General features: G+C 41.5%; 1 protein-coding gene across 4 annotated transcripts in view; it reads left to right on the top strand.

Annotated features, from left to right (window-relative positions):
* The first annotated feature begins 17,328 nt into the window (after positions 1 to 17,328).
* Positions 17,329 to 21,593, top strand: part of LOC111949383 (RNA-binding protein Nova-1-like) — a 65,264-nt gene continuing 60,999 nt past the window's right edge. Inside the window, exons 1-2 of one of the 4 annotated variants that reach the window (XM_023966492.2) lie at positions 17,329 to 17,475; positions 20,662 to 20,736. In XM_023966492.2, the coding sequence (XP_023822260.1) occupies positions 17,457 to 17,475; positions 20,662 to 20,736 (94 nt within the window). In that variant the 5' untranslated portion in view covers positions 17,329 to 17,456. Of the gene's footprint in view, positions 17,476 to 18,162; positions 19,107 to 20,661; positions 20,737 to 21,593 lie in introns of those variants that run through there. The other 3 variants (XM_023966489.2, XM_023966493.2, XM_023966490.2) reach the window with 3 other exon arrangements.

Genomic DNA, 21,593 nt, shown 5'->3' with positions numbered 1-21,593 from the left:
CCGCNCCAGCACCTACAAGACAGAGCTGGTGGCCCTCAAAGAGGAGTGTCTTCAGATGACCATACTCAGTGTTAAGAAATGAACAGCCATCCTGATCCGCCATGAGAACACCCAAGACTATGGGGAAGTGGGTCAGTTTATGTTGCATAGAAAATGGGAGATGTTTTATTATGTGTAATGTTTTAGCTGTTTTTTAGTTTTGGGGATGACACCTCATATTATGTACCTCATATGGTAAACTGTGATTGAAATGTGTTTGATATAGACGAAAATAATCAAATCAAGATGGACCATGGGTACATTGTGACAACCGTAAGAAAGACTATAGTAAGTTCAGTGGCTTACATGTGATGCAATGTGAAACAAAGGATGTTTGCCATCAAACAGTTTCTTTCTCCTTGTGATCTATAGCAGGTATGTGTTCTGGTTGGTACAAGGTTATCTAACAATGGATTCGACATGTTTACATTTCTCTTTCAATGAGCTCCAGATGCCTTGTAACAGCTCCAAAAATCCCAAATGTGTTCTGTCAGCCGGAGAGTGAAGCACAATACTACTTGTTTTTGTTCGACAATTTCACTGGGAAATAAATTATATCATTGTTTCAATTGTGTTGTGTCTACTGTAACAGTACTTTGAACAAATATGTCAGGAAACCGAAGACGGGGGGTCAACTTTATGGTTGATGTGTTGCCGTAAAAGCATTAGTGTGTTGACCATGGGCCTGATAACAGTGTTGTGTCCTTCTTCAATGTTGATTGTCATACTCTTGAAACTACTGTATATTTTCTTGCAGTTGGTGCCTATTTGAATAGATAGAATAACAAACACTTATGATTATTGTCCCCATCAACATTTCTTGGGTCTTGGCTGTCATATCCGAAAATCAGACATAAAACTCCAAATGACTTTCACACCGCTTATCACACCATTCACTGATGTGATAATGAGGATGATGTGTAATTCCACTGGGGGGAAAAGTGTTTTCCCTCCGCCCTGTGGCTGACGGACCAAGATGTTGATGGTGTGTCGATGGGACTGTCACATTGTTCCATGCAGAGGGTGGTAGTTCTTGAGATGTCAGGGAGACAACTCCTCCCAATGCAAACAGTGCAGTGTGAACCAGGTCCACACTACATCGGCATTGCAAGTCCTGCATGATGTGCCTATTTAAAGTAAGCAGGGCAAGGCAGCTATCACCCTCATCACCACCGCTTACCTGCTAATGAGCCAGTGAGATTCCTAATCAGATGTGATCACAGCTCTGCCTGTAAAATGTTTCCCAGATCAGATTGGGACCATCTGCAGCCTCTCGCTCTTCCTCCATGGTTTAAGGCTGTTGCTCAATGACATGGAAATGATCAAGGTCAATAGTTCAAATACAATGGGCTTCTTATCTCCGAGAGGCAGGTTATGTTTTCATTGATATTAAGGGGTTTAAAGCGAGCCTCGTGACCTACTTTGTTATGACAATATGGAAATACGAATGAGTATTGAAATTAGATGAAGCTATTTCTTCAAATGGATTCTGAATCACCTAATTGTGGCAGCTTCAGGAGGAGGCATAAACAAGTGACATACACTAGGTTTGCCTGGAGTCTGTACAAAATGTTATTTCTGAAGGATATCTTGTCACAGGAATACTCGGGGAAAGAACGACCAGTGAAATATCACAGCCCTAGCCCACTGATGTTTGTTGTTGTTGGCGTAGGCCTCTTAATCAGATATAATAATGGCCATGCTGTAACCAAAACAGTCATTTCTCTATTATTACGCTTGTGTAATCTTAGCATGACAGCCCACCCTTTGCTTTAGTGAGCACCGCTTAGAATCCGCGGAACAAATCGCACTGCATCTTACCACAAACAGGTCTCTCCAATGCGTGCTGCCAACCTACAGATAAAACACAAACTGCAGAAACAAGGTTTTCCCTTGCTAACTCATTGGCATCATAAACCCATGTTCATTCTGAACTGAAATTTCATCTGACGTTTCCCACAAACCAAATCACTGGCTTGACACTGACACAAAATAAGAGAAACTATCTAGAGGCATTTTGTTTGATTGATATCCTCAGTGATAAGACAAGGTGTTAGTGTGCCCCAGTTGTCCTATATCAATCAGGAATAACAAACACTGTGACTAATGACCTTTGTCGTGTATTACTACTGTACGTTTGGATTGTCATGCAAATGATCATTGGCATACTATATTACTCTCTGATGAACCCAAGCTTGAAATTACTGTAATCTTTTACCCAACTGAACCCATTCATTTGTATGGTACAGTAAGACGGTTTATTCTATCACAATGATACACAGTGAATACATTGAAAGCAGTGACGTGTGATATTGTGAATTTTCAGGCAGAGCTACAGATAACCTCTTATGTAATTACTATCTCATTGTGCTGGCGTTTTCATTCACACAATCATCATCTTCTTTACCACTGTATTTTGTGGTATCCTCTGTAAAACAAAAGTGTGGCTTGAGTCTCACACATCAATATACTCCAGGGTTTTGGTTCCTGACACGTGCTGTTGAGAGGATTCTGGCAAAAGATAACAGTGCTGTATTTATGGAAACTGTTGTTTTCAACAGATGTCCATTCTTTTCATCAAAGGTTTCATATTCTTATCCATTCTATGAAATCTGATATCCAACTAGAATACCTACTCTTTACATAACTGAAATGTGGAATAATTTTAAGTATAAAATATTCACAGTACCAGTCAAAAGTTTGGATACACCTACTCATTCCAGGGTTTTTCTTTATTTGTACTATTTTCTACATTGTAGAATAATAAAAGATATCAAAACTATGTAATAACACATATGGAATCATGTAGTAACCAAAAAAGTGTTAAATAAATCAAAATATATTTTATTTTTGAGATTCTCCACCCAATGCCTTGATGATAGCTTTGCACACTCTTGGCATTATCTCAACCAGCTTCATGCGTTAGTCACCTGGAATGTATTTCAATTAACAGATGGGCCTTGTTAAAAGTTAATTTGTGGAATTTATTTCCTTCAAAATGTTTGAGCCTATTAGTTGTGTTGTGACAAGGTAGGGGTGGTATACAGAAGATATCTATATTTGCAAAAAAAACAACTCCATATTATGGCAAGAACAGCTCAAATAAGCAAAGAGAAACGACAGTCCATCATTACTTCAAGACATGAAGGTCAGTCAATGCAGAACATTTCAAGAACTTGAAAGTTTCTTAAAGTGCAGTCACAAAAACCATCAAGCGCTATGATGAAACTGGCTCTCATGAGGACCGCCACAGGAAAGGAATACCCAAAGTTACCTCTGCTGCAGAGGATAAGTTCATTAGAGTTACCAGCCTCAGAAATTGCAGCCCAGATAAATGCTTCACAGAGTTCAAGTAACAAACACATCTCAACATCAACTGTTTAGAGGAGACTGCGTGAATCATGCCTTCATGGTCGAATTGCTGCAATGAAACCACTATTAAAGGACACCAATAAGAAAAAGAGACTTGCTTGGGCCAAGAAACACAAGCAATGGACATTAGACCGGTGGAAATCTATCCTTTGATCTGATGAGTCCAAATTTGAGATTTTTTTTGTTTGTGAGACTGTGAATGTATGTTTGGTTCCCACTGTGAAGCATGGAGGAGGATGTGTGATGGTGTAGGGGTGCTTTGCTGGTGACACTGTCTGTGATTTATTTAGAAGTCAAAGCACACTTAACCAGTATGGCTACCACAGCATTCTGCAACGATACACCATCCCATCTGGTTTGCGCTTAGTGGGACTATCATTTGTTTTTCAACAGGACAATGACCCAAAACACACCTCCAGGCTGTGTAAGGGCTATTTGACCAAGAAGGAGAGTGATGGTGTGCTGCATCAGATGACCTGGCCTCCACAATCACCCGACCTCAACCAAATTGAGATGGTTTTGGATGAGTTGGACCGCAGAGTGAAGGGAAAGCAGCCAACAAGTGCTCAGCATATGTGGGAACTCCTTCAAGACTGTTGGAAAACCATTCCTCATGAAGCTGGTTGAGAGAATGCCAAGAGTGTGCAAACCTGTCATCAAGGCAAAGGGTGGCTACTTTGAAGAATCTAAAATAGAAAATATATTTGGATTCGTTTAACACTTTTTGGTTACTACATGATTCCATATGTGTTATTTCATAGTTTTGATGTCTTCACTATTATTCTTCAATGTAGAAAATAGTAAAAAAATTAAGAAAAACCTTTGAATGAGTAGGTGTGTCCAAACTTTTGACTGGTACTGTGCATATGGCAGAATATGTATTTTTCTATTTAATATGACATATGTTAGAATGGAACCTTTAGCCAGTAATATAAATTGCTTAATTATTTCTGCCTGCTTCATTGTGATCTAGTTTCGTGGTTCCTATTAAATTAGCTAAATACGCTGTATGGGCAAAATGTAATATCATTTTGTACAAATGTAGAAGAGCATTAGCAGAGACCTTGGAAGCAATATAACATCAAGACAGACTGTACACTCTTAGAAAAAAGGTTATACCTAAAACCTAAAAGGGTTTTACGCAGTGACGAACCATGGCTATTGGACGTAGGTCTTCAGTGTGGGAAAAAAATCTTCCAACACGTTGTACCAAACAAAACAAAAATCTACCCAAAGCCAGTAGGTCCCAATCATAAGAATACAAGAACAGCCATTGGCTAGGGCCTCAGAAGCTACAGTGCCTTCAAATAGTATTGACCTTATCCACATTTTGTTATGTTACAGCCTGAATTAAAACATTTATTACATTGAGATTTTGTGTCACTGGCCTACACACAATACCCCATAATGTCAAAGTGGAATTATGTTTTTAGACATTTTTGCTAATTAATAAAAAATGAAAAGCTGAAATGTCTTGAGTCAATACGTTTTCAACCCCTTTCTTATGGCAAGTCTAAATAAGTTCCAGGGGAAAAGATTTGATTAAACAAGTCACATAATAAGTTGCATGGACTCACTCTGTGTGCAATAATAGTGTTTAACATGATTTTTTAATGACTATCTCATCTCTGTACACCACACATACAATTATCTGTAAGATCCCTCAGTTGAGCAGTGAATTTCAAACACAGATTCAACCACAAAGACCAGGGAGGTTTTCCAATGCCTCGCAAAGAAGGGCACCTCCACAATACCACATCTGCGGAGTTGAGTGAAAACTATAGTTTTTGGAGTGAACCTCCGACTCCTTCAAGTCACTTCTGCCCTAATATATTTGAATGACAGATACCTTTAATCTTGCTTCTGAGGGCCTAGCCAATGGCTGACTTAGCTAGCTAGATTTATCTCCCCAGAGACCATCAAAGAAAAATCCTGATTGGATCTTTTTTTTTCTCTTCAGTGTTAACCCTTTACCACCGCCATGCTCTACCAACTGAGCTACAAAGTGTAGGCTGCTCCATCTTTGTGATGGAATGATGGTGGACCACAGAGAAGAAGCAGGAAATCAGCCCTAAGGCGCATCCCACTTCCTGCTGGTATCATCGTCATGGTGATGGCTCGTGGTTCGTCACACTGTTGGGTCACCGGGGAGACGGGATTCCAGCTGGCCCCACAGTGTTGAGTCCAGTGGGACCAGGGGAGACAGAGACAGATTCAGGATGCGGTCATGTTTCCAGCATTCCCACCCCATCTGTAAACACAGTCTCCAATAACTCCGTGACTGCACCAGTGAGGGGCCTGAGAGAGAAAGAGAGAGAGAGAGATTGAGAGCGCGAGAGATAGAGAGAGGTGAATAGTGTATGATGACAAAGCGTACTAGCAACAGACCTAAATCCCCAAACAAAGAAATGGTCAGACTGTAGCTGTGTTCGAATACTCATACTAACTGCACTAACCATACTATTTGTGACGTAAATTGAGTATATAGTATGCTTATTGGTCATAGTATGGATATAGTTAGAATGCCAAAAGTTCCCGGATGTCGTACTAAATTCACCAAAATATGAAGTATACACGCAGAGGACTTTCACGATCGTTGTTGTAAGAATCGTACCAAAATGCAGCGTGGTTTGGGTTCATCATCTTTATTACGTGAACCGGCAAAAAAACTATAAAGAACAAAACAAACGTGAAGCTATGCAGTGCTCAAGGCAACTATGCACAAACAAGATCCCACAACAAGCAGGTGGGAAAAGGCTGCCTAAATATGATCCCCAATCAGAGACAACGATAGACAGCTGCCTCTGATTGGGAACCATACCAAGCCAACCTAGAAATAAAGAAACTAGAATGCCCACCCTACTCACACCCTGACCTAACCAAAATAGACAATAAAGGATCTCTAAGGTCAGGGCGTGACAGTACCCACCCCAAAGGTGCGGACTCCGGCCGCAAAACCTGACTCTATAGGGGAGGGTCCGGGTGGGCATCTAGCCTCGGAGGCGGCTCCGGTGCGGGACGTAGAGCCTGCTCCGCTCGCGGATCCGCCCGCTTCGGTGGCGACTCTGGTGCGGGGATCGTCGTAAATCCTCGCCGGAGGAACCGGACCGTGGATCATCGCCGGGGACTCCGGACCGTGGATCGTCGCCGGAGGAACCGGGCCGTGGATCGTCGCCGGAAGCTCCGGNCGGGGACTCCGGACCGTGGATCGTCGCCGGAGGAACCGGGCCGTGGATCGTCGCCGGAAGCTCCGGCCCGTAGATCATTGCCGGAGGAACCGGACTGTGGATCATCGCCGGGGACTCCGGACCGTGGATCGTCGCCGGAGGAACCGGGCCGTGGATCGTCGCCGGAGGCTCCGGACCGTGGATCGTCGCCGGAAGCTCCGGACTGGGAACCCTCACAGGAGGCTCTGGACTAGGAACCCTCACTGGAGGCTCCGTGCCATGGATCATCACTGGAGGCTCCGGGCCATGGATCATCACTGGAGGCTCCGGGCCATGGATCATCACTGGAGATTCCGGGCCATGGATAATCACTGGAGGCTCCGGGCCATGGATCATCACTGGAGGCTCCGGACTGGGAACCGTCGCTGGAGGCTCCGTACTGGGAACCGTCGCTGGAGGCTCCGGACTGGGAACCGTCACTGGAGGCTCCTGGCTGGGAACCGTCGCTGGAGGCTCCGGACTGTAGACCGTTGCTGGAGGCTCTGGACTGCAGACCGTCACTGGAGGCTCTGGACTGTAGACCGTCGCTGGAGGCCTAGTGCATGGAGCTGGCACAGGGCGTACCGGGCTGTGGAGGCGCACTGGAGGTCTGGAGCGTAGAGCTGGCACAATGTGTCCTGGACAGATAACAACCTTCGCACGGCAAGTGTGGGGGGCTGGCACATGACTCACTGGGCTGTGGAGGTGCACTGGAGACACGGTGCGTAGAACCGGAACATGACATACTGGGCCGTGGAGGCGCACTGGAGGTCTGGAGTATAGAGCTGGCACAACGTGTCCTGGACAGATGACAACCTTCGCACGGCAAGTGCGGGGAGCTGGCACAGGACGCACTGGGCTGTAGAGGCGCACTGGAGACACGGTGCGTAGAACCGGCACACATTGTACCGGAACGATGACACGCTCCTCAAACCGAGTGCGGAGAGCTGGCACAGGACGTATTGGGCTGTGGAGGCGCACTGGAGACCTGGTGCGTGGAGCCGGCACAGATGGTACCGGACAGATGACACGCTCGTCAGGACGAATACGGGGAGCTGACAGAGGTGGCATCGGACGGCTAACACGCTCCTCAGGGTGAATGTCTTGCCTCCCCAGCCAAACCAACAGCTCTTCCTCTTCACTCTCTTCACATTTCGCCAACCACTCCTCGAGGGTCTCTATCTCACCCCTCCGTTCACTCTCTCTCAATCTATCCAACGCTTCCTCCATGGTCTCTAACTCACCCCTCAGCGTCGCCGACCTCCCCGTGTGCCCCCCCCAAAAAAATGTGAGGCTGCTTCTTGGGCTTACGTCGTGTCCAGAATGTCGCTTTCCCTCCTTCGCTGCTTCTCTTGCTTCCATGGCAGGCTTTTGTCTCCTGCCATTATTTCGTCCCAAGTCCAGGATGTCCTCCACTCCTGGCTTTCCTCCCAGGCCCACGATCCCTGCTCCTCCTGGGCACGCTGCTTGATCCGTTGGTGGTGGGATCTTCTGTCACAATCGTTGTTGTAAGAATCGGACCAAAATGCAGCGTGGTTTGGGTTCATCATCTTTATTACGTGAACCGGCAAAAAACTATAAAGAACAAAACGAACGTGAAGCTATGCAGTGCTCAAGGCAACTATGCACAAACAAGATCCCACAACAAACAGGTGGGAAAAGGCTGCCTAAATATGATCCCCAATCAGAGACAACGATAGACAGCTGCCTCTGATTGGGAACCATACCAAGCCAAACTAGAAATAAAGAAACTAGAATGCCCACCCTAGTCACACCCCGACCTAACCAAAATAGAGAATAAAGGATCTCTAAGGACAGGGCGTGACAGAGGACACTATTTCTGTACTTTAGGGCCCATAATGCAATTCTTCAGGAAATGGGCGTGGCTTCACATTGTTTTCAGATTTGAAGAAAATGGCGGAAAATATACAGCGAAGTACGAGAGCCGATACAAATTGCTTTAACTAATTATGACAACTGTTAAGAAAATGTTGAGCAAAGTAATAAAGTAATGACTTTTCAAACAAGTTACCTTCCAGGTTACGTTGGCTGACAATTTGTTAGCTACGCTGTCCTTACGAACCACATAGCATATCATTACTGCAGTATCTACCAATATGTTGTTAGCTAGCTACTTATACATCAAACTTTCCAGTATATTAACTATAGGCTATCTATCTAACTACCCAACAATTATTGAATTGATTATTCCCGTCATTCTTAGCTTAGCTAAATGGTATAGTCGTTGTGCGTTCTCAATGCACTCTCGTCTGAGTGTACCAGAGCGCAGAATAATTAATTTATGAGAGCTCCACACCCTTTGAATATGGCCGGTGTCAGTACACGTCGGCAAGAAAAGCGTCATTAAATTGTTGCCAGCAGCACAGTTAAAGTCACCAACGCTCTGGATAACATGAAAACTGCCTAACCAGCTCTGCTAGGGCGAGTAAAATGGTCAGAGTGGTCTCATTTGTGTCTGGAAGTAGCTAGCAAGCTAGCCAATGTTAGCTTGTGTGCTTGGCTGCCATTGTCAGGTCAGAACGCTCAAATCAATCCTACTCCTTGGCTCGAACTTCCAGTGTGCACTCCAAGAGCGAAACGCTCTGAATTTACAAGCTCACTCTGGCACTCCAGATTGAATTTAAGAACACACCCGAAGTCATAAAATGTTTAACTAGTAATTTGTTATGTTAACTAGCTAGCAAGAGGTTGCATAGCAACAGCATCAACTTCCGGTTGACAGGCGCAGAGCTAGTACGCGCAACGGAAAGGATACTATTCGTTTACAAAAAACTAAAATCAACTAATAGTATATAGTATGTAGTATATATTCATTAAGTATGTAGTATACAGTATGTCAGTATGGGTATTCGAACACAGCTTGTGTGTTACTGGTGAGACATAAGGTTTGCTTTGAATGTTGTGCTGGCTCGTATGGCTAATTGTATGTCAAAAGTGAATGTGAAAATGTAAACCCCTCTAAGTCCACTTGACAATCTTTTCAGCACACAGTGCGGGCTTGGAGATGGGAATGACCTCTTTGTGATGCTGTAATTACTTCCTGCCTGGCATCATGCACTGCATGGCCTTAATAAAGAGTGACTGCCTTTAAAAGCAACAAATCCCTTTAAAAAAGGCTTATGTGGCATTGATATGAGTCCGAAACAGTTATTCTAGTCTCAAAATTGACTACAAAGTGTAAATCGGATAATTTTGGTCATAAAGTCAGTCGGGTCTAAATCAGAGTTTGGGTTTTGATTTGACGATGTCCATTTGCCCACTAACATGTGGTGAACAGCTTCGGTGACTGCGTTCTATCCAATAGCATAGACCTTGAGACAGACCTGCCCAGCAACTCCGACTTTGTTGACAGACAACATTTAGCAAATTTTTTTACTTGAGAAATACTGCACCAAAAACACCTTAGATGTAAAATTGCGCAACTAAAACATCCTCTGCAAAAACGTCAAACTGTATTACAGATTTCTTGAGTTATCTTACATTCATTCTGGGGATTTTGAGGAAGTGAAATAGGCTACAGTGTCTCGTAGGGAACAAACATCATTAACCAAATGTGGAATCAGTCAGGAAACACCTCCAAGACTCCAAGCTAAATAAAGGTAAAATAAATAAAACAAAATTTAAAAAAAGACTGAAATCTCATTTTTCGAATGATCAACAGAATAACACGTGCCAATTGGCTCTTTAAGTACTGTACATTACAAATTGACAATGTATTGAGAAACATGCATAAAGCTGTCTTCTCACATTTTGAAATACAATGGTGATTTTACAATGCAATTGCATGGTGATGATTAAATCATCTTTCTTTCATCTTGAGTAAATTGGTGTGATTGATGTGTCTTGCAGTAATGGGGGACTTCAGGAAGGAGAGAACATTCTTGGAGAGAACTGAGAACATGTAGTACCATTGGTCATGACTGTGATTGGCTGGCGGCTGCAGAGATGGGGTATCAGTGAACATAATCGACTAAAAACAAACAACCAAAATCCTCTGCACATATTTGAGTGTTCAGCACAAACTTAATCAAATGTCATTGTCTACAAACAGAATATTTTTCAAGAGCTTCAATCTATTAACAGATCTGTGGGTAATTGATTCTTTTTGTTTGCCTTAATTACGTGTTTGATTGTCTAGTACTTGTTTTTGTAAACTATGGGTTGGGAGCCAAAGTGGGCCCAGGGCATGTGAGAGGTGGGACGTGAGTTATGAGAATACATCCATAAACACAATTCTTCTTCTTAATTTGGGTAGTTGGAGTGCGATTTGGGTCACGGAAACATTGGTCAATTTCTCATTTGGGTCTTGAGCAGATTATTTTTTTTAACCCCTGTTCTAGTAAAATCATAATTGATACCCAAGGATAGTATAAAAAAACTCACCACTGTAAAATCCGCAGGAATTCTGCCCCAAAAACAACGTGTCAGAATGGGTTTCACTTGGGAACTTCAGCCCTGTTGATCTGGGATTATTGTATGGCAATGAAGATGAAGATGCCTATGAGGATGTGGCCCAGTGATGGGCCTGCGAATGCAAGGCGTCCAGACACCAAGACAGAGACTAGGGTTGCATAATTCTGCATTGAACAAGGGATCATTTTCCCACACAATCTAAACAAACATAACGTTGGAAAAATAACATGTACATGAACGTAAGATCTGTCTATTTGTCTTCCATCAACATATCATATGTACTAACATCCACTGTGGGGGGCATTGTCTCTGTGCTACACAGGCATAAAACAGACCATTCCTATCGCGTCACTCTTATATACAATATAAAATAAAATATACTCTTATATACAAATATATACAAATGTATGACAAGGATGAATCGATGCCTGTGGCGACGAATACCTCTGAAGCTGTATTATTAACATCTAGAAAATACTTGCTTATAATGTTGTCCCTAAACTAGATGATGAAAAGAAAACAACACTTCGGCAATATACAACAAATACACACTGTTCACTGTGTTTTATAAGTGTTGATGTACCACAATTGGCCTTTACAGCAAGTACACAGCTGTTGCTGTAGAACAATTTAAAATTGATAAAGGAAAAGACACAAGAGCGCCACCTGGTGTACAACGATGTGCACCTTTCTGCAATATCCAGCTTCTGCCGGATAGTCAGCATCATCATCATCTTTACCGACGCAGCTGTTGCCACACAATAAATCCAGGGAGAAGTCGTTTCTAAATATCCCTCAAATTTGTCAAAACTATTCAATGAAATCACACACTAAATAATGGTCTAATTCTTCTGTGGTAATGCAACTGTGGCACAACCAATGTTTTGGTCAGTGTTTCTCAGGGGACCTTAATTAGTGGGGGACATGCAGAAAGTATAAAAGCATGGAAATGGAATCCTTGGGATGTCCCAACTCTGATCATCACCCCGTTGAAGTTGAAATTTAAAACGGTTAAAGGTCCAATGCAGCTGTTTTTATATCAATATCATATCATTTCTGGGTAACAATTAAGTACCTTACTATGATAGTTTTTTATTAAAATTGTCAAAAATAAACAAAAATAGCTTCTTTAATAGCAAAGAAGAAATTTCTCAATAAATAATTTTCTAGGACTGTCTGGGAGTGGTCTAAGTCGGGAGGGGAAAACTGAAAACTAGCTATTATTGGCATAGAGGTATCGAACTCTCTTTCTTATTGGTCTATTAGCTAATTTACTGACTGGTGATGTCACCAGGCAGGCCAAAACTCCACCCCACCAAAACAGGCAGACATTTCAGGTGGCCTTTTCAAACAGCTCTTACACTAAAAGGGCATTATCAAAGATTTGGCATGGGTTCTCAGATCCTCAAAAGGTTCACAGATGCACCATCGAGAGCATCCTGATTGGTTGCATCAATGCCTGGTATGGCAGCTGCTCGGCCTCTGACCGCAAGGCACTACAGAAGGTAGTGCGAATGACTCAGTACATCACTGGGGCCAAGCTTCCTGCCATCCAGGACCTCTATACCAGGCGGTGTCAGAGGAAGGCCCTAAAAATTGTCAAAGACTCCAGCCACCCTAGGCATAGACTGTTCTCTCTGCTACCACATGACAAGCGGTATCGTAGCGCCAAGTCTAGGTCTAAGAGGCTTCTAATCAGCTTCTACCCTCAAGCCATAAAACTCCTGAACACCTAATCAAATGGCTACTCAGACTATTTGCATTGCCCCCACTCTTTTATACCGTTGCTACTCTCTGTTGTTATTCTCTATACATAGTCACTTTAATAACTCTACCTTCGTGTACATATTACCTCAACTAACCGGTGCCCCCACACATTGACTCTGTACCGGTACCCCCCGTATATAGTCTCGCTATTATTATTTTACTGCTGCTCTTTAATTACTTGTTACTTTTATTTCTTTTTTTTATCATTTTTTTAAAAACTGCATTGTTGGTTAGGGGCTCATAAGTAAGCATTTCACTGTAAGATCTACACCTGTTGTATTCAGCGCATGTGACTAATAAGATTTGATTTGATTTGATTGTCATTTTCACAATTTCACAGTATTATTCCAACCTCATAGTGGTATATATAAAACACAGGGAAAATCACATTTTTGACAGCACTGTGACTTTAAAGCTGAAATATTCAACTTTTTGGGCAACCCGACCAAATTCACATAGAAATGTGAGTTATAGATTTGTCATTCTCATAGAAAGCAAGTCTAACAAGCAGTAGATCTGTTCTATGTGCGCTATTTTTATGCTTCCGTTTTTAAGTTTAGTTATTGCATCTTTTACTTTAGGTTTTTCTACACCAGCTTCAAACAGCTGAAAATACAATATTTTTGGTTATGGAAAATATATTTCACAGAAGTTTAGATGTTACAATGATTATCTACGCAAACCTGCTTGTTTGGACACATAAACTGAAATAAGGCTAACAATTTGAGTTTGAGCATCGAAGAAATGGAGGGACGATTTAACCCTTACCTTAAAGGTGCAATATAGGGTTAGGGTTAAATCGCCCCTCCATTTCCTCGATGGTAAGGGTTATGGTTAGGTCAGTGGCGATTTTAGCACATAAATCTTGATGGGGCAAACTCAAAAATATTTTTTTAGATGCATGCCAGTAAAGCCACCACACAATACAACACTAAACAATACACGAAATGCACTATAACGGTGACAAACGGTGCACACAAACTGGTAGGGCCTACATAAAGATGTCCCAACAGCAGAGCTTTCTTTTCAGCACCATGGAGTGAATCCTTACTGCTGCTACACCTGGCTATCAGCAGAGCCTTGTCTGGCAGTGAAACAATTCATTCAGCCTCATTTACTGCCTTTAAAAAAAACATAGCTGATATGGCTGACTTGCTTAAACAAATGTGGTTTCTACTGACAATTAAAATGTACAAACTATGGCATGAGGGAACGATGAGCGGATAAGAGGCAATCAGTAATTTCGATTACGACAAAGAGCGAGCCAAGACGGACGTAGTCAATATAACTATTTGTTTGGCACTTTTGAAATGTACAGCGACAGAATTCAGAACATGGGACATTCTTACAGTATTCTCCTTTACACCAAGTCAGAATCCCAGGATAAATAAAGGGGGCATATAAGCAGACAATGAAAGCTCTTACAATATTCAATGATGTAATTTCTCTAAAACAGGATTAGGGTGAGGGTTTATTTTTTTGCTTAACAGGTGGGGCTCAGAGCCCCTGCTTAAGGTTATGGTTAGGGTAGGGACATCCCAAAGATTCCAGATAGAACTAACCATAAAAGCACCCTTTAGATCTATTCATGTGAGTCGTGTGTACTTTTGTATCTGAAGGTCCAGTGTAGAGATTGTGTGGCGTCAATGCTGTGTACTCTGTTTGTGTGAAGACAACCATTTTGGGGACTATGCTGCCTGGAGGTATGATCATTTGGACAAAAGAATCACTGATAATTTGGACAAATAATGATTTTGCAGGCTCTAGCATTTTTGAATTTCGGAAGGGGAGGGGACATTTGTCTCATAGACTTTTCAGATACTGGCTGAGAGTTTCTGTTGAGAGAGGGAGACTTCGCTATTCTTGTTAGTACATTTTCTAACATATCTCCCATAGAACTTAATCAAGCATCTTAATCAAGTTCTGGGTGTCCAGCAGTAGTAGTCTGTGAGCACTGTAGCATTTTAGAAAGTGATAGAGCCATCCATTGAAAGGAACTGAGATATGTGTGTACTTGTGTCAATGTGTTTTTCTGTAGCCGTAACCTGGTCCAAACAAGCAAACCTAAACCTCTAACCTTTAATAAACAAAGCTGTTTTTTATATTTTTTTATATCTGAATGTTTCCCTTTAAATGGGCCCAGAACCTTTGAATAGATCTTACAAAACACTAGAAGTAATTTTAGTAGCCTAAAAGGTTTAACATTAGTCAAGGGACCTATAATCTGTACTTTGAATAAATCTTACAAAACGGTAGCAGTAGTTTTAATAGCCTAAAAGGTTTAACATCCGGGGCTGCAGCTGGATGCCGCTACATATTGTATCTAGAGTAGTTTAGCTGTTTCCTCAGTTTAACCACTAGGTGGCAACATTGCATAATAATCCTAATTCCACTTGTATCATAGCCTGCTTTTACTTTCACCAATCACCATGTGGATAGGCCTATAATGCATAATGACGAGGGTTTGTGGATTCAAAGGCAGTTATTTTTGGATCAAGGATCCAGGAAAAATATGAAATATTATATCTACAAAACATCATAACAGTAAATAACAATACGATTTAATAATAAAACGTGCATACAACTTTGACCTAATTTTCATGTAGTTGAATAATAATACTATTATTAATAATAATGATGATGATAATAAATAATAATAATACATAATGGAGACTTTAATAACTTAAAAAACATAAGGATGAACACACCAGATGGTGCTATTTGACCAGCTCCTTTCAGGCAGAAGGTCAGGATGGAACAATAGTCCCGACACCATGTAGGAGGGGGCAGATGGGGACCCCCTCCAAACAATGGGATGGGGGTTATGCATGGAGAATCATCCGCTGCTGGTCTACATCACGCAGGCTTTAGCCTTTTACTTCTAGCACAGAAGGAGAGCCGCATGGGTTTATGTCAAAGCTCATAAACCCATATTGCTGGAATGGAGGGGTTTACCCCAAGCCATCTGTCCAAAATGACCAAATTAATACAATGCTTTGATGGGAAAATACAGAGATTGGTGGCTTACCTACACATAATAGGTACCATATCACTCTGAATGCACTGCAGTTACCAGTTATTTTAATGGTGGCATTGGGTCTAGTTGCCAGGCCATCTGGCATTTTGGGCAAATGCAGGGTTGGCTTGTCCGCCACCCCGCCACATCTGGAAGAGACCATCATAAAAGTGGGTCTCCCTGGCCTGGACCCCTATAAGAGCTGCCCTATTGTCACAGAGAAAGGCAAGATACTCCAAATGACAGACAATACATTTTTAGCCTAGTGGACCTGTCTTACTTGGGTTTTTTACCCAAAATTATAAATATCTGGCTGATAATGGCCGTCTCAAGGAATAAAATAGGCAGGTGTAGCTTTAAGCACCAGCTGTCAGAGCAGCTCACAGATCACTGCACCTGTACATAGCTCATCTGTAAAATGCCCATCCAATCTACCTCATCCCCATACTGTATTTATTTATTTATCTTGCTCCTTTGCACCCCAGTATCTCTACTTGCACATTCATCTTCTGCACATTCTACCATTCCAGTGTTTAATTGCTATATTGTAATTACTTTGCCACCATGGCCTATTTATTGCCTTACCTCTCTTATCCTACCTCATTTGCACATGCTGTATATAGATTTTTCTACTGTATTATTGATTGTATGTTTGTTTATTCCATGTGTTGTTGTATGTGTCGAACTGCTTTGCTTTATCTTGGCCAGGTCGCAGTTGCAAATGAGAACTTGTTCTCAACTAGCCTACCTGGTTAAATAAAGGTGAAATAAAAATAATTTTAAAAATAAATAAAAGGTGTGGGGGCGTCAAAAATGGGCCGGTTTGTGGGCTTCAAGTGGGGGGAATTGTCCAGTGTGTAGAAATGCCGGAGCCGATTTATGGTCCCGGTCCGCCCCTGAGATGAGGAACCAATAGAAACCTTGTCATATATCATATCATACATGTATATCATATGTTGTGCAGTGCATCGGCCGAATAAACAGCCTTACTATCAACAGGTACAAATAGTATCCTACATTTTCTATTAGGCAATCTAGGAAATGTACACCCAGATAAGCTTCATAATAGTCTACGCTACATCTGTTAGCTGCTATACATCCTGCTTTATAAAACCCAAATAATGTTCTTAGTATTCCTCATTGTAAAAATAGCTTATGGGCTCAGCTACTTCACATTTTCCATATTACTGTAGCAGGCAACCACTAAAAAGATAGCTGGACATTATAGGTCCACACCATGGACTGAATGCTGCGCAATTGTTTCTTATCCGAACTCCGACGGTCCAATAAAGTGTCATACATCTGCCTTGGATTTGTCACGTCTTTCCACACATCAAGCGGCGTATTCTCGAAGACAAAAACCGAGATGTCTCACCGCTTAGAATTTCACAGCCATGTGAAATCGTGTGAGATCCCTGCTTGTGTGTAGGCCACGGTCGACGCAATGTCACCTTGACGAGAATCTAGAGGAGCACGAGGGGCGCTCAGCATCTGTCTTAGACTGGACAGTGAGAGAGGGTGTGTGCCGGCAAGTGTGTTTGTGTGTGAGAGAGGCAGTAAAGACCGGCTCGGAGAGTTCGCGCGCACGGAGGATCCCGCCATTTGGTTTCTTCCACACGGAGATGGCTGGATTCCACACAGGTAGTAGCCTACTATATATTCCAAGTTTCCTTTCCTATAGGTATAGCAGTTTTTGAAAAAGGTTTATTTTAGAATCTGTTAAGGGGTGTAATTATGTATAACTATTTAGTCAACCCTGTTATGGCAATTATAGGCTGTAGGTCTACACTATAACATAGGCGAATAACATAATAATTAGGCCTACCCTAATAGGCAATATTAATAATAATAATAATAGTATTCTATGTCTAAGCCACTTCATCGTGGCTGTTTTTATTTTCATAAAATGTGCACGATAAGAATTCTAGTGAATGAGGCACTGTGGAGCGCCGTTAGAAGTTACGGCTCCAAATCAGCCTAGATTTACATCTTCCTGTACATCTTCCTGTGCATCGACCCTCGGTTAGTTGTCCGGTTTTCACTAGATGGGATACAGCTTTTGTCAGATTTGACTTTTCATAGCAAGTTAGAACTTACGTAGCAGGTTAGGATAATTAGGTTAAGTTTAGGAAAAGAGTTAGGGTTAGCTAAAATGCAAAAAAAAAAGAATCAACTTTTGACGTTAATTTGACCAAATCTGTATCCCTTCTAGCATTGACCTAGTTGTCCCCGACACCTCCTCTTTTTTTATCATGTGACATTTATTTTATACTCTGTTTGCCGGAGAAAATCAGTTCATCCAATCGCGTTTCGAGAGGGGCGGCTCGTTTTCTCAACATTTGACAGGGATTTATTCTGATCCTCATGACGTCACCCCGATACCCTGCGCTCCTACAGTCAGTAAGCGAAGGGATGCTCTAAACGCAAGATAGCAGCATCTTTCCTGAGAGACTACAAACAAATCGCATCTCACTCTAGCTTTGTATCCATTCTCGGCATTCTCTCCCCTTTGGACCCTCCTGAAAACCCACCTCTTGCCCTCCAACATCGAACTGCAGGGTGTCTTCGTGCACGAAAGGAGGACCGGATAGAAGACCATATTTGTATTTCAACACCTTTCCTTTCCCTTTATTTATTTAACCTCTGTCGTCTGTATATTTTTGTTTTGATCTTTTATTTTGTTGACCATTGCCTAGCTGCAATACAGAGAGGAGGAGGTCGTTCTGCATTGCTTGATAGGAATACGCGCTTTATTGCAGTGGAATGAAATAACACACATATGAAGAAATTAATGGAAGATTAAATTAGCCTACTTTCTACAACACGCTTATAGTATCTGGAGCGGGACATAATTTATCGGTTCATTGGATTTTTGTTGAGGTTACGTTCCATACGCAGCGCAAGCATCGTCTTCTTCGGTTAGAACACATAGCCCATACTCATCGTAGCATCTCGGTGTTCTCTGAAAGGGCGAGGATAACGCGCAAGATATTTCATTCGCAAGACTATACGCATTTTCGATTCTTGAATCGCTTCGTCTATTTAAAGACATTTTTTTTCAATAGGCTACGTTGCATAAAGGGATAAACGCATTTTCACCCAACCTACTTTAAAAATGATGGCCGGCGGGGCAGTACAACAAAACGGGGTTTTCTTGAATCCTCACCATCACAATCAACAGCCGCACATGGAGTCGGATCCCCCTGATTCGCGTAAAAGACCACTGGAGACCCCAACCGAGGCTAGCAGCACTAAACGCACAAACACGGGAGGTAAGTAAAAGATGGGGATGCGAGGGATTATTTCGAATGTGTGAATCCAGGTTATCCTTATGCGCACACTGGGGTAGCACCGAAAAAAGGAAAGGATGGCAGGTTGATTATCTGATTATCATCTTGATGTGTAGCATGGCTCAACACAACACTAAAACTAGTGTTATTTAGTGATGTATAAAGCAACATTTGAAATATATTGCATCTTGTTGTAGTCTTTTTTCATTGCATCTATTTACAAAATAAGGGAAATCCTTTGTGTTGATGGAATGAGTGCAATGAAGGGGGTGAGTGAGAGGGTGCTGATTTGGAGGGAACCCTCAGGTCTCATGTACAACTCGTAGAAAAAAAAGGTGCTATGTTGAACCTAAAAGGGTTATTTCATTCATATTTTATTTCACCCATTTTGAGTTTTACGCAAAGGAAATTGTGGATGTCCAAAATAACAACACAGTCTCGAAACTACAAACAACTGAAAAACATTCCATTGTTGATCGCGCTCACATCCCTTGCTTTGTGACGGGTAATCGCGTGATAGTCGATAATCTGTCACATAGGCTAGACTACTCTAGTCTCTTTGCGTGCAATTGCTCAAGAAGACAGTAACATTCATGCAGACACCATTGGTAGTAGGCCTTAATACAGGAGTTTACAGTATATGTCGCCATTTCAGTGCAACATTGTCATCTGCTATTATGCATTCACTGCTTATGCATCATTGTCATTGTAGCATTAAAAATACTGCAACTCGCATTAAAAGAAAGGCTACATTGCCATTGAATACATTCCAATCATAATTATGTTCACTAGTTGGATCAAAGATGGATGTCACCGTAGGTAATCACCATTTGGTTTTTGTTTACATGCTGTCATGCACCAAGGATTATCATCCTCTACTGGCATTATTACTATACCATTAGTATTTACTTATCCTGTCTTCGTGGACTTTTGATAGGCCTACAAAACATTTTTGAAGGTGAACAAAATATATTTTAGAATATTAATTTTAGTGTGGTGCGCCTACCTACCACACACATAACAATATCATGATATTGTTTACAACCAGAAATAGCTATATAGTGAGCCAAAAAAGTAATTTCCCACAATGCATTACGATGATCAAACGCTGCCAAAGAAATGAAGTGAGACAGCTTTGTTAAAAGGAATCGATACTCAGCTGCACATATCTAAAAACCATGCAGCGCTCTTGGGAGACATTACCTACACACACATCTCATCCATTTGACCAAATTAAATGTCTGTGATTATGAGAACAGCTAGAGTGCAGTAACTACCACACCTGTCTCTTATACACATCTAGGTGTGTATAAGAGCAACCATTTATACTGTATGTAGGCTAGCTAGAGGCCTGTCCATATTGGAGCCCAATACCTACATCAACAGGCCTCATGTGCAGGTTGTTTGTGGTTAAACAGAACCAGTTGTAGACTTCAGGACATTGAAGCCAGTTACAGGGGAGCACAGTACCTCATAATTATTTGTGATAACATTAGTTTTGCCACACACACACAATGTGCTTCCTCTTCCTGTATAGTGGCCTTCCTGCAGCCCCTTTTTGAAACTGAAGGCATTGTATTCCCTCACCAGGAATCACACTCTGAGGCACATGGTAAGAGAGACKKTTTGATTTTGTTYTTATTCTWCTTTCTTTTGCTATTCGCTTACTAAATTACAATATTGTTATAGCAGTTTGACAGTGATATGAATAGTTCCTAAAGAAAGGCAAAAATAGTCTGCAGACTACAATAACCCAATCTTTTCTGAAACTATTTTGGAAAACCTTTAAATCTGATTTCACATTTTCGGCCTATTTTATTGAGCTAAAGATATCTCAATTCATGAGCATCTTATGTATATGGACTATCATGGTAGCTTGGATTATAAGCATATCATCTGCAAAAAAATATAGGCATATGTTTAAGTTTTATATAATTAAGTCCATAGCATCCATTTTCATGTTAAACTGCCATGCTTATTTTGCCATGCTATTCATATTTGTGGAATTTAACAAGTTATCATATTTATAATATTTGCATATCTATTGGATATATTGTGTATATTCAATTGGTTGTTTATAATTTCATAATTAACATGATCACCTTCACTCCTTTTGCATGAAATTGTTAAAGGGGGTATTGATTGGGAATGATGATAAAGTGGATTAGACATAGTTCAACCTCAATGAATGTTGTGTTCTCTAAATATTGTCTACTCTTCTGAATGTTCATCTCTGTCTCGGTCATACTGCAGAAGAGATGGGATGAGAGTGCATTGTGCTGTAACCTATAGAGGCTCTAAATCATGATTATATGTTACATAAGGTGACATTCTTATCAAGGGGAAAAAATCACTGACTCCCTTGGTTTTATTTATTTTTACCATCCACTATAATAAGATATGTTGAAGTCATTTCGTAAATGGATGGACTGGCACCAAAGTGGCTTCAGTGGACAGTGGTGAGGAGGC

This window comes from Salvelinus sp. IW2-2015, linkage group LG22 (genome assembly GCF_002910315.2).
Source record: "Salvelinus sp. IW2-2015 linkage group LG22, ASM291031v2, whole genome shotgun sequence".
Classification (NCBI taxonomy): domain Eukaryota; kingdom Metazoa; phylum Chordata; class Actinopteri; order Salmoniformes; family Salmonidae; genus Salvelinus; species Salvelinus sp. IW2-2015.
This window is presented reverse-complemented; position numbering and strand designations above follow the sequence as displayed.